A 13,729-nucleotide genomic window follows, 5' to 3' on the forward strand; every position below is an offset into this window, starting at 1 on the left:
GCCATTATAAGCCTTGTCTTGTTCTTGTAGACCCATTCACCCTATGGGTGGAGGCCTTTCCTTACTCTTAGCACTGCTGGGTTTGTTACTACTTCAGTACTCCTGAAGAAGGGTAACCACTTGACAAATTCTGCCTTTTCCCAAATCTACTCTTATCTAGGAAGGACATCCAAATGCCATACACCTTACCATCTCCAAAGATCACATCAAGTCGAGCCTATGAATAAGAAACCTAAAATAAGGACTGGCCAAATGTGTACTGAGACCCATCTGAAATGGCCTGATGTCTTTCCTCTAGCTTTGTTCTGTCTGTGCAACAGACCAAGGGGCGAATTACATTTATCTCTGTTAGAAATACCTTTTAGACATCCCACCCCCACCCCATCCAAACAAAACCCTTTTCCCCAGTATGTACATCCTTACTGGGAGGCGATACTTACACTGCTTCCTATACACAGGGATTCCAGACCAGATGGCAGCAACATTGCAGGTAGGACCTTGGGATCTTTCACTCCACAATCTACATGCAGGAGACAAGTTCTGCACTGAGACCTTTCCATGGGATGAGGCCCAGCCTACTTGGGAAGGGCTGACCCAGGGGGTAGCTGAACACCTTGACAGCTGTCAAGGTTGGAGGAAAGGACTGGCGGATAGCTGAATGCCATGCCCTCGCACAGCAGCCATGTATTACATGGATGCTCCTGGCCCACTCTTCCAAGCATCCTTTTAATTCTGAGTTACTCCCTGTTGTCCTCTCAATTTGGATGCAGCCCAATGAGTAGAGGAGGCTGGAGTATTTATGAAAAGAATGGCCACAAATTCCACAAATTTTCCAGAGTTCCTGGAGCTGAGACCTCCCCTCTCATCTTCTAGAACCCCAGCTACAGCCTCATTACCAACCTAATTAAGGAAGATTTTCATGGAACAGCTACATACGTTTCCAGCATCACAAGAATTCTTTAACTGCTCCTGTCCCTGGAAAATCTGGGGCAGAGAGCCTCCTTTCCCCCCACCTCCAGGCCCCTAGTTGAATGGAAAAGTTGTTTGCCTTTCTCTTTAATAGTCCTTTTGGTTATTACATTTTCCCCTCTTCTAATCAAAACTTCCCCTATTGCCTAGTTGTGATTTCAGCAATGTTGCCCTTAGCTTCTCCTCCCTAGTTCACTCTTCTCCTGAAGAATGCGTAACATAATATTACCGATTATTACAATTCATAGTCAGATGGTCATGGGCTGTACCATGCTAGGACTACTGGGCCCCATAGGTGCCAGGTTTGTCAGCATGTCCGCCAACATGATCCTGACCCAACTTAACAAATCCATGCCACAGTTAATAATCAAAGAGAGGAGTAATTGTATGTTGTCTTGTTTGGGGCCATTACCATCTTTTGTGTTTGCCAGCTGCCAAGTTAACAGTATTGATTGGAATACAAGTCTTTGGGACAGATTTATTGAGATTACTCTCCAACTTCTTAAATATCCCCAGACCTAAGAAAAATTTCTACAAGCACAGGCAATTAACTTGTAGTGGATACAGTCAGCATAGTTTTGTGATTTTCCCAATTTTACTGGGCAATTTGTGAGTAGGAATGAAGATAGCAGTTAGTGAGAATAATCCAGGGCTGAGACTTGGCCAGGCAAGCTTTGCAGCAGGTCAAAGGGAGTACGGTACTCAAGAGAAAAAGACAGTGCAGAGTCAAACTCGTTAACTAAGGGGCCAGAACAGGGAAAGAAGGTGAGTATAACCAGGGCAGGGATACTGGCCTGGGAAGAATTGAGGGGTCAGGTGATTGGAGGTCAGGGTGAGGATGAAGAATAGAGTTTGTGGTTGCAAGGCAGAAGAATAGGTGGAATGACAATAGATTGAAACTGGGGAATTTCAGAGTTCATGAAAATGAATGTGGAGTACTGTGGCCAGTGTAGTTGGTGGGCTAGTGAGTGGTGAGAATAATGAGATGGAGGTGTAATCAATAATAGTCTGTTTATTACAGGACCATCATACAGAGCCAAAGATGCAAGGGGCTCACAGAGTTTATACGCCCCCCCAACAGAAGGTCTACTTGACCCAAAAGAATGTACACACCCCAAAGGAATGCAGACAATGATGTACAAGGACCCTCAATCTTCTTTACTATTTACCCTTACTTAAGGCTAGTTATTTATTAGGGTAATAGCCTAGGAGATTACATGCCTTCTTGCTTATCTGCCCTGTAACCTTGCAGGTAACTGTACAGGGCAGGGGAATATTCCTTTAGTGGGGCCAAGGGACCCCAAAAGTTCTCTACCTTCAAACACATTTATACATCCTCCTGCTTATCTGCCCTGTAACCTTTCAGGTAATAATATAGGGGAGGGAACATCTCATTAGCGGAGCTGGGGGACTCCTGGAAGTTCTGTACAGTTGACCATTTGTGGGTGATGGCAAGATCAAGAACATGGCCATCTCTACGTGTATCTGAGGTAGACAGGAAGAGTAGGTCATGGGAAATGAGTAAGTTGAGGTCCTATTGAAATCCCCTTGTATGAAGGCAGGCAGTGGGGAGGAAAGACTCTGACCCAGCTACTGGACTTGAAGAAGGGTAGTGTACCCAAGATTGGTAGGAGCCAGCTGCAAGAATTTTGATTGGGTGGTAGATTAGGACCGAGTGAACATCAAAGGAAGAGAGGTTACTAAGTGATGGAGCTAGAAGGAGAGCCTGGAAGGGTCAATAGGGAGTGTTACAACTCTCCCACCTTGACCACTGTTTGGGAGCCTGAGTGAAGGTGCATTTGATGCTAGAAAGGGAGAACAGGGAGGCTGTGTCATCAGGAGAGAATCAGGTTCTGGAGTCAGAGGATGAAAGGAGTAGGAAACGAAAAGATTTAGGATGAAAAAAATTATCATAGTGGAAGGGGAGGGAAGCTGCTTCTTCATCAACTAAGCTAAAAGTCTTCCACATTTCAATTAATTCCAAGTTTTTATTCTATGTGATGAAATGGGTGTATATTGAGTCTCTTCAGAGTTAGAGCTGGGCCAGGTTCAAAGGGGAAACCATTTGAAAAACATGAGCCTTCCCTTCATAATTCAGTTAGACTCATTCTCTGCACTGCCCTTTCTCGTTCCTTCCACAAGAATGGGAAAGATGGGCCTTTGTCATTTTGGAAGGCATGGAGTCAGAGCTTTGCAGTTTCCATCCTGGTCATTTTTAACAGTCCATTATAGAGACAAGGACTCAAGGGTGTCCGTCCAAATGCAGGTAAAATCAGTGCGATAGAGAAAGGGTTATTCTGGGCGTTAGCTTTTCATGTAATTCTTAATGATCTTGATGGAGGTGGGAGACAATGGACTGGAAAAGACACTAAGACGGTGATTTTCTTTTCCAAATCCAATACTTTTTTTGTATTCAGCAAACATCACGGAATCTTCTAATTAACATTTATGGCAGCTAAATGGGACGCCACAAAGATGTAGCTCTTTACTGAATAACCCTCCTAAAAGCCTGCCCGTTCCTGCTAAGGGAGGCTTTCCTGGAGGACGCCCTCCACGCGCGCAGGGGTGATTTCGTGAGGCCAATGGGTCGGTACTGAAGGACGGCTCAGCCACTCGTCGCTCTTGGTATTGAGAAGGCTCCCTGCGTGCTCCATGCCTTGGCAATCACGCGCCTTCTGATACTTTGTATCTCAGACCTCACTGCCTTCACAACTGTATCTCCTCAGACTCCGCCCACTTTGGCCGCCTGTGGCCAGAGGGAAAGGGCGGGCAGAAAAGGCAGCGGAGCGCAGCCCGGGGCAGGGACAAGGGAGGGTTAGGCTGCCTTCTGCCCTGTTCCCACCGAATGTCAGCTACTGGAGGCAGAATCCAAAGACACTTCAGGGCAGCAACTGGCTTAGTGAGACACCTGGGGAAAAAGAAAGGCTGTGCCTGCTGAGAGCAGGAAGCAGTCGGGGCGGCAGGGTAGGGCGCTGCGGCTGCCCCAAGCTACTGCTGCACAGGCTTCCCTCCGAAAATCAGGTGGAAAGTGGCTTTCTCCCCGACATTTCTCATCCTTCTGGCTCTTCCGCACCTCGGGCCTGGGCTGGAGAGGGGCGGGGGCGGGGGCGGGGGCGGGGCCGGGGGGGGGGCGGGCCCGGGGCGGGGGCGGGCCCGGGGCGGGGGCGCGGCGCGGCACGACCAATGTTCTAAAGGGAGGCCGTTAGAGCAGGGCCCGCCCCCCAGGAAGAGCGCTTTCCCTCCCGGAAGTGAGGAGGGCCGAGGCCGGAAGTGGTAGAGGCGGAAAGGGGCAGGGCTTCCGCTCGGCGGCGGCGGCGGCAGATTTGAAAAGTTCTCCGGTCCCGCGGAGAAGCTGCTTGGTGGCGGGGGAGGGGCGCGAGACTCGGCCCCCGGGAGACTTGAGGAGGTGAGTGCCCGGGCGGACGAGGCCGGGAGGGAGCGCGGCCTTCTGTCCGCCCGGGGGTGGGCCTCCCGGTTCGCATCCTCGACCCCAGGCTCCTGGGGCTCCCGCCTGGCGGCCTCTCCGGCTTTGGCGAAGCCTGGTTGCGCGTGGGAGGCGGGGGGAGGGGCAATCGGGGTTAAGTGACTTGCCCAAGGTTACCCGGCCAGGTGTTTCTGGGGGGGCGCCAAGTGTCTGAGCCCAGATTCGATCCCCGGTCATCCAGACACTGGAGCGGGCGCTGTCACTCTCTGTGCCACCTGGCCGCTGCCCCCTAGGAAGAAAAGAGACGAATGGAAGGAGAAGTTAAGGAAGCGAAAGCATCCTCACCTTCCTGCAGAGCGAGCCCTGAAGGGATCACCTGCGCGCTCAGTGGGGGGCAGGGAGCCCAGGGCCGCCCCTGAGGACCTGGAGGGCCGCGGATCCTGGAGGCTGGCCCCCCCCCCCCCGGTGGCGCCCGGGGCCGCTCAGCCCCAGCCCCTCTCTAACCGTGTCTGGCCCTTCCCCAGCCCGCATGGAGATGTCTTTCCCCAGACTGAGCCCGGCTGAGATCCTGACGAACCTGCAGAACTTGGTCCTGCCGGGAGCCGAAGGCAAAGCCCTGAGCAAGAACGACATCTTCCCAAACCCGAAGGTAGGAGCGCGTCCTGCGGGGCGGTGTGATGGGGGGAGCCCCGGCCCGGCCCCTCCCCTGATGACAGGGACCGCCACAGTGCGGGAGGGGGTGGCCACGCTGGTCCCAGAGTGTCCCCGCCCGGTCCGGGTGTCGCCGGGAGCCCAGCCGGTGTCACACACCTCACCCTGACGTTTATCTCCTGCCTCTGCGGCCTCACACGGCTGGTCTGCCTGTCCGCGGCTGGCTCCCCTCCGTGGGGCGCCTTGTGGGGTCTGCTTTCAGCGCCAGGAGAATGGGCAGGAGGGCTGGGGGCTGAAGCCTAATAAGCTGAAATTCACTGGAACAAGATGTTCCCTTATAGTGTGGTTCCTAGTAATGTTCCTGAACGACTGCCTTCTCAGGCTCTGGCTCTTAAGCAGCGTTTGACCCCCTGTTGGAGGCGTCCCATTTTCCAAATCTGGAGGAAATTGTGGGTATCTGCACGTGACCTTTTTAAAGGAGCCCTTTATGGGAACTTAGCCAACACTGGGCAAAGTCTTGAACACTCTTTGTTTAGCTAGAGAGTTCACCGCGCCCTGTTTTACTGTTGGCAAAAGTGAAAGTAAATCTGAGGGCAAATAGAATTGGGTAATCTAATTGTTCTTACCCTTTTCAGTGAATATACCAATCACCACCAAATACGGCAGTAGGTATTTCAGTGATAAGAATGATGGGGTTTCTGTTATATTAAAAAGATGAATTTTTAAGGAAGATATTTTTCTCTTGCAGCCTGAAGTCTTGCGCAGGATTTTTTTGCGAACCCTACAAATTGTATATGGCATTCCGCCGGACCCTTTTCACATGGTGGGTTTGCTTGGAGGTTCAGATGAGATAATGGGTAGCAGAGACTGTGTATGGTTGCAGAAATGTGACTGTTATTAGGATGTTATTAATTGTTATTAATTAATAATAACTGTTATCAAGATGAAACATGAAAAATCTTCTTGCTGCTCCTCTCTTTCCCACCGGGCATAGTTGGTTCTTTGCATGGACATTCTCCTTCAATTCAATTGAAGTTCAACCTTTTCTGCTCTGTTTACTAAAGTGGATATTAATGCATTTTTGTAGGTAAGATTAACCCCACCATGGAGATCACACATATTCATGTCTTATTAAAGCCAGTTAAACTATTTTTAGAACTGTCTTTAGAGATAACAGTAAATGCAAACTTCTGTGTCATTGCCTTATTTACAAGAAGTCAGCCCAAACTGGAGAACAGTCTGACAAAGGCAGCAGTATACTTGAAAATAACCAGAAAACAGGAGGGTGTTTCGTATTTCCGAATGGAATGATTTTCCCATGATTAGTGCTACATAGAAAACACAAATTTGGTTGAGTTCACTAGATATTTCTATGGTAGCACCTGCCTGGAGAAAGGGCCCACACTTGGCTCTGGAGACACATAGATCAAAACCAGAATTGTCTCTGACTTCAAGTAGAATCATACAAAGGGAATGGAAGTCTAGGAAAGGTCTGTATTTTCAGAATTCTTCCAGCATGGATTGGAGGAAGTGTCTGGCTTTAGCGTCAGAAGAGCTAGGCTCTGATTGCCCCCAGTCTGCCTCATCCTGCTTGTGTGGGGTACTCAGCTTCTCTGGGTACTCAGCTTTCTGCCCTGTTAAAGGATCTCATTTTTGATGTTTGTATATGTATATATAAAATACGTATATGTATGTATATATATATATATATATATATATATGGATAGATGGTTGGATTTATGCATTTATGGATATATTTTAGGATTCTTTGGTTAATATTGACTCACTGTTAAAATTTTCTTTAGTTTGTAGATTAAGTCAGTGATACCTTTTAAACATCTGCTGTGTGCCAGGCACTGTGCTGAGTACCAGGTATAAAAATACAAAAATAAAGTGCTCTGCTCTCAGTCTTCCCTGTTAGACTGTACGCTCCTTGAGGGCAAGGACTATCTTTTGCCTCTTTTTTTGTTCCTGGTGCCTAACTCTGTGCCTGACACACATAGCAGGCACTTAATAAATGCCGACTGACTGCCTGGAATTCCACAGAGCTCAGTGTGTTTTGTCCTGGGTAGCTCAGGAAGCTCGACCATACCTACGTAGAAATGACCTGGCCTCTGCTAGGGGTATGGTTAGAAAGGAAGAGACTTACTGTATCTTAGGATATAAAGCGAGGATGCATGTTGGCCCTTCTGGTCCCCGTTCCCTCTCTCATACCCAATCTGTTGCCAAGGTGTGTGTTTAGGGCTAGAGTTAGGGTTGAGACCCTTAGACGCCGTCTTCTCCCTCCCAGCACTGCCACCACTCCATTGCTTCATGCCTGGACTCCTGCAGTAGTCTACTAGGTGGTTTCCATTCAATCAGTTCAATTCAGTAAGCATGTATTGAGCACCCAGTATGTACCAGGCACTGGGCAGTGGGTGGGGTGGAGAGTTGGGGAGGCAATAGCTTGTTTCATGTAGCTGAAACCCAGCAGAGGGTGGAAAGCCTCTCCTCAGCTGCCAGAGTGTTCTTCCTACAGGTCAGGTTCCCCTCTCCCCGAAATCAACTCCAGATATTCTCTGGCACCTTCAGAATCGAATATGAAATATTATATTTGGCCTTCAAAGCTACTCCTACCTTCTGTTTCTTCTTTACCTAATTGTCCTCTCTGCAGAGCAGTGACACTGGCCTTGCTGTTCTTCAAACAGGACCCTTCATCTCCTGTTAAGTCATATCTGATTCTTTGTGACCCCATTTATAACTGAAAATATAACTGAAGTGGTTTTCTGTTTCCTTCTCCAGCTCGTTTTACAGATGAGGAAACTGAGGCAGACAGGGTCAAGTAACTTGCCCAGGGTTACACAGCTAGTAAGGTGGGATTTGAATTCAGGTCCTCCTGACTTAAGGGTCAGTGCTGTATCCACTGTGCCACCTAGCTGGCCCTTAATCTCCTTACTATAGGCATTTTCACTGCTTGTCCCTCATGCTTGGAATTATCTCCTTCTTCATCTCTGGCTTCCCTCAAATCCCAGCCTGTATAAGAAGTCTTTACCAAACCTTCCCTCTCTTGATTGTGAGTCCTCAAGGACTCAGGCTACTTAATATGGTGCCTCGAAAACAGTAGGGGCTTAGTAAATGTTTTATTGATTGACTGATTTGGACTAATATAAGCTTATGTCCCTTTCTCCTGGGAAAATATGTTTGCAATAGTGACTAATTGCTGATAAAGACTCAAAATTTTTTGTGTCCAGAGGGACATATTCAGCTGCCAAATGCCACGTCCCCAACATATGAAAAAGAGAAATCTTTATTCTCTAGTTCCCTGGAGGGGTGAGAAGGGGCCTTCCTAGGTCCCCTCCGACCTGTTTCCTCCCCTGTAACTGGCCGTTGCCTGCCAACCACAGTGCTCTACATTTGTTCACACAGCAGTTGTGGGATCAGTAATCAAGGCTCTTGAGAGTTGAAAATAAGTTGTGAATCTGTCCGCCCTTGTCAAACACCTGACATTTCCTGCATTTCTGTGTTTAGATGCCAGTGAATGTTGAAGTCACATACCCACAGATAATGGAAGGCTTCTTACCGCTATGTAACTTGTTTATTTATATGTAAGTAAAATTGTTGTGTTTTTTTTTTAACTTTTCATTACCTGTTGCTTCAATTTAATCTATTAAAAATTAAAACCCATAGGAAAGGTTTTGTTTTTCTTTTTCCACTTGTACTTTTAGATTCATGGACTTACAATATGTTTGAGTAAAAAGTAGTTTGATTAAATAGCTTCCATTGTAAGGGGGAGACAGTTGTTCCATGTTTTAAGGATGCTTTCAACTTAAGTTGTCAGGTTTCAGAATTAATTCTTGTGGGCTGGTGATGCTAATGGCATCCTTGCTTCCCACCTCGCCCACCGTTGTGGAAACCTAACCGATAGCTTGGATGTTTTTAAATACTTGTGTAGTAAACACAACCAGAAGGTAAAATTATGAGGTCAGCACTTTTGGTAGCAGTAGATCAGTCATCCTCCTGAAAGCTGGTTGTCTGGCGGGAAGGGTGTCACCAAATGCCCACCAGTAGATATCATGTGGATTTAACATGACTTCGAATGGCAGATTAAAATAAGGAATGACTTAAGATTATGAAGTAACTTATCTCAAGTTACACAGAGTTGTAGGGAGAGAGCTGAGGACTCAGACCGAGGCCTTCCAGCTTCAGGTCACAGGTCACAGGTAAGTGCTACCCTTAGATTCTGGGCTCAGGACCAAGATCCTCTGCGCGTGGTGACCAGTCTTCTAGTACTTCTCTTGGACCAACATACTGATTGATCTCCACCAATAATATGGAAAATTTTCAAAGTCCTTTACGCACATTATCTCACTTTATTCTTCTAGAAGCCCGTGAATTAATACTAAAGGATTAGTCCTCTTTAATAATAGTAGCGTGCTTCTAAAATGTTATGTCATTTTATGATGACAGCAACCCTGGGAGGCACTGGGAGGAGGCACCCAGTGAGCGAGTGTCTGAGGCTGAGTTTGAACTTGGATCTTTTTGACTTCAGGCACACTGCTCTATCCACTGGGCCACCCGGATAAGAAACAGGGACTCAGAAAAGTTGCCCTAGGCCTGTGGTTTTAGCCAGACATTGTCAGGAAACATGTAAACCTAGGGCATTATTGCTTCCACTTCCTCAGTGAAAATACAAAGACTGTGTAGAAACATGGAGCTGTATGAATAAGGCCACCTGGGGGAAGGAGCACTGCAATACACACACACCCAGAACAGCGTCTGCAGTGTCTAGGCTTGGCGGTACCATCCCAAGGCCTGGGGAGAGGGAGGCAAAGCACAGCTCAGCAATAGCTTGTATTAGCATTTGTCTGCATTTGCTTCTTACGACCAAATTGAATGAACACATACATTTGTTTTATCCCAATCCTCAGGGAGTCTTTTCTTCGCATCTGTTGGGTGAATGATTTTGAGTTTGCTGATATTCTGTACCCAAGTAAGTTGAAATGTTTGTTCATAGGCACATGCGTCTTTGACATATTGTTTACTTGCATATACAGAATTACCATAGGAAACTCACTATTAAGGAATTCACATTTCCAGGGAATAATAAATTATGCCCATTATTATTTTGTGGCACCCTAACTGACCCCTTCTGCAGAAGAACACCCCACTATATTAATAGGAGTAATAAGCGCCTGTTGTGTTCCCAAGACCAATATTTCCTTAGTTTAATAAAGAAAAAATCTGATTCTTGTCAGAAAGATAAAAGTAAGACAACGAATGAGGGACTGCTCTGTGCTGAGCTCTGTGAGCCTAAATTGCAAAGACAAAGACTGTTCTTGCCCTCAGCAAGCTTACATTATGATTGGTAAAACCTCATGCATAGAGGGCAGAGGGGTCCTTTGTTTGGGGCCCACAGATGGTGAATGGGGCAGGAGGTGAAGGTGGGGGTGAAGATGGATACACACCTCTTGGGGAAATGGGCAGAAATGATTCTAGAGGGAAGACTCCATTGGTAGCGGGGCAGAGCTGTAAAGGAGAGGGCAAGGTGAAGTGAAGCCCAGCTTTCCTGAAATCGTATTATTGGAGAGGCTGTCGCCAATGAGGAGGGCATGCTGTTGGGTGGAAGGTCCTCTGGGACATGGTCTCCGCTCTGGGGTATAGACTAAGAGTCATGTGGAAGACAGTGGAGAAAGGAGTTGGCAGGAGGAGGGGCCTACCACAGAGAAAGTGCTTATTAAATGAAGTGCTCATTGATTTGAAGGAATGGAGCCCCTAACCACTATCTTAAAAGATGGTGTTGGGAATGGACACAAACATTTAGACAAAAGACATTTCCTTCATATGTGAATTTATAGTAATACTGTTTCTATTTTATAACACTTTTATAGTTATTAATTTAATAGAAAATTATAATTTAAAAAAATAATGTGATTTTAAGGTTGACTTCATCCATTCCACTTAAACTACTGTAGGCTAATTTAAAGATGCCACTCCTCTTTTCTTACCCCACCATCACCCTTCTAACTTTGTATGTATAGCTCTACACAGACAAGTTGGTTCTAAAATTTTAGTGAAAAAAATGAAAGCAGTTAAATCTGAGCTATTTTTTGGAATTAGGTTAGTTATTGACTAATGAAAACTGCATTATTTTTTCTTTTAAAAGCTGAATGGGTATTCTAACAGCTGGGAAATAATTCCCAGTTTTAGATCTGTCTTGAGGTCTGTAAGAACTAGATTTATTATTAACATTATCTTGCATTATATTTCAGAAGGAAAACGTACATGTCGGTTTTTAAGTGCCATCATCAACTTCCTTCACTTCAGAGCATCATGTCGAGAAACATACATGAAACATTTATGGGAATATGTAAGATGAAACCTCATTTTTTGGCTTAATATGGGAGCATTCTTCCAGAAACATTTTCTGAATTGTAGATGCCCTTTTAAACAATAAGCAGCAAGAGATTCCATTTGATAATTTAATATTTTTAAACTCCATACTTAGGAATAACCAATTGGCTGCGATAGTCTGTTCCCCAAAATAATTTAGAATCAATTTGAGCAGATAAGACAATTACCAAAAAATATAAAATGGAGCATAGAAGATGCAGGAGCCAAAGGGCTGTGAGAAATACAAGGGGGAAACCTAGAGGCTGGAAGAGGTGCACCCTGTATTCTGAAAGATGGAGTGGAGATGAGAAGATGTCCAGTCCCATTGGGATCATTGGGCAGCCCCAGAATCCCGGGGCTCAAGTCTTGGCTCTCTTCTTGAGATTGAATGTGTCACTTTGGGCAGATCTTTTAACCTCTGAGCCCTACAAGACACTTTGTAAATCTCTCCAAGAGAGCCATCCATATTCTAGATAGCAAGAGAGTTACTTGTTCCAGTCTTAGGGTAAGTTAGAGAAACAGTGAAGAAGAATCTCTTTGGTCAGTGGTTTGCAAATAGGGCTGGGAAGGTCAGCAGGAATCAGGGTGTGGAAAGTCTCATGGTTGATTAGGAATTGGAAACATTATTTCACAAGCATTGTAAGTAGCCACATGGCAGAATATTGGAAATAACCCTCCCCATTTAGGGTTCTATTAAAAAAAACTCAAAAAGCAGACATTAACTTAAAAATGTCTGGGCTTGCTCTGTGTACACTAACTCCCATCTTGGAGCCAAGAATTACAGGGATTCATCATATCACCAGAAGAGGGTAATCAGCTTGGTGAGAAGATGGGAGACACTGTTAGGATACAAGAAACCGTGAAATAATTTGGAGGTCTTTAGCCTGGAGAGTAAAGGACTTGGGAGTGGCTTAGAGCATGATAAACTTGGTGTATTCCAGAAGCAGAATGATGAGAAAGGCCTGTTGACATTTAGGAGTAGGAAAGATGGTCTGGATTCGACCTTTCCTCCACTGTAGTGGCACCCTTTGCAAGGCGAGCCCTTGGAATTGATTTCCTTATCTGTAACATGGCTGTTGTGTTATCTGTAGGACCTACGTCAGGGCTGTTCCATCAGGCATTTGGTAAACACCTGCTATGTGACAGCAGGCCTCGTGCTAGTGCATCAGGAATATAGAGACAGAAAATGAAACCGTTCTTTTCCTCTAAGAACATTTTATTTGGGGGCATGAGTATAAAAGTCATTTTGTACTTTGGGGAACGTGAACTAATGAATTATAAAGCATTTATTAAGCATTTCTAAAATGGAGAGAGAAGAGGAAAATGTATTTGTGGCATGATTTGGAAACAGAGGGAGGTATGCCTTGGTTTTAGGCAGCAGTTTACCTTTCGCAACCTCATTTCACAGGGGCAGATCTGAGTTCCAGTGAGAAGAATATTGGGGGAATAACCAGATTGGAGGTGTGTCATGGTTTGGAAATGACCAGAAAGCACTAACATTTAAGAGTATCAGGAAGGCCTTATGTAGGAGGGCTGAGGATCTCAAGATAATGTCTAGGAAGCATTCTGTGAATCTGAATGTGCTACAGATCAGCTGTTAATGGAAGGCCTGATGTGGGGTAAAGGCTGATGATTAGCCTGCTCGTATAGGATGAAGAGTAAAGGTCAGAAGTAGTAGGGTCAGGTAGATGGTTATGTCCCAAATCTAAGACTTTAGGCATGTATATGTATTTTTTAAAACCACACAGAGATTTCAAGAGGAAAAAAAATTAAGCCTATAATACTAAAATTAGAAAGACAAGTACTACAAGATCAAAAAAAATTGTAGTCACTTCTGAATAACTATTATAGGGTCAAGGAAATTAGACCAAGGCTTGATGAAAAACAGAGCCCTGTGGAAAGAGCCCAGAGCAGCAAGAAGGTGATAGTAGGGAGCTTGGAAGGTAGAACTGAGTCCCAGTGTTTGGGACACACGTAATTTCTACCATGGGACAAAGCTATCATCCTCATTATCTCCCTTATGAAGCGATACCTCTAAAGAGTGAGGCAAAAGTGATAACATAGACATTGGTTTGAAGGCATAGATCAAACTCATTATGTTAGAAACTTTAATTCCATGAGGACCATAAAGAGACTGAAGAAAAAATAAGTATCAAGATGCTATCTGAAAGAATAAATTTCACATTAGGCAAAAGAAGATAATAAAATAGACAAGGTAAAGAAATCCTGCTTAGGGGCGGCCAGGTGGCTGTAAGAGCAGTAAGAGCACCGGCTTCATTGTCGGGATGACCTGGATCAAATCTGGGCTCAGATACT

General features: G+C 45.6%; 1 protein-coding gene across 1 annotated transcript in view; it reads left to right on the forward strand.

Annotated features, from left to right (window-relative positions):
- The first annotated feature begins 4,217 nt into the window (after window positions 1-4,217).
- LOC138158301 (kinetochore protein Nuf2-like) overlaps window positions 4,218-13,729 on the forward strand; it is a 45,034-nt gene continuing 35,522 nt past the window's right edge. Inside the window, exons 1-6 of the mRNA XM_069084492.1 lie at window positions 4,218-4,375; window positions 4,918-5,042; window positions 5,793-5,867; window positions 8,552-8,628; window positions 9,952-10,013; window positions 11,293-11,390. Of these exons, the coding sequence (XP_068940593.1) occupies window positions 4,923-5,042; window positions 5,793-5,867; window positions 8,552-8,628; window positions 9,952-10,013; window positions 11,293-11,390 (432 nt within the window). The 5' untranslated portion in view covers window positions 4,218-4,375; window positions 4,918-4,922. The remainder of the gene's footprint in view (window positions 4,376-4,917; window positions 5,043-5,792; window positions 5,868-8,551; window positions 8,629-9,951; window positions 10,014-11,292; window positions 11,391-13,729) is intronic.

Source organism: Petaurus breviceps, unplaced genomic scaffold (genome assembly GCF_028583685.1).
Source record: "Petaurus breviceps papuanus isolate PSGF00001 unplaced genomic scaffold, PetGlider_PUasm1.0 174, whole genome shotgun sequence".
In the NCBI taxonomy this organism is placed as follows: Eukaryota; Metazoa; Chordata; class Mammalia; order Diprotodontia; family Petauridae; genus Petaurus; species Petaurus breviceps.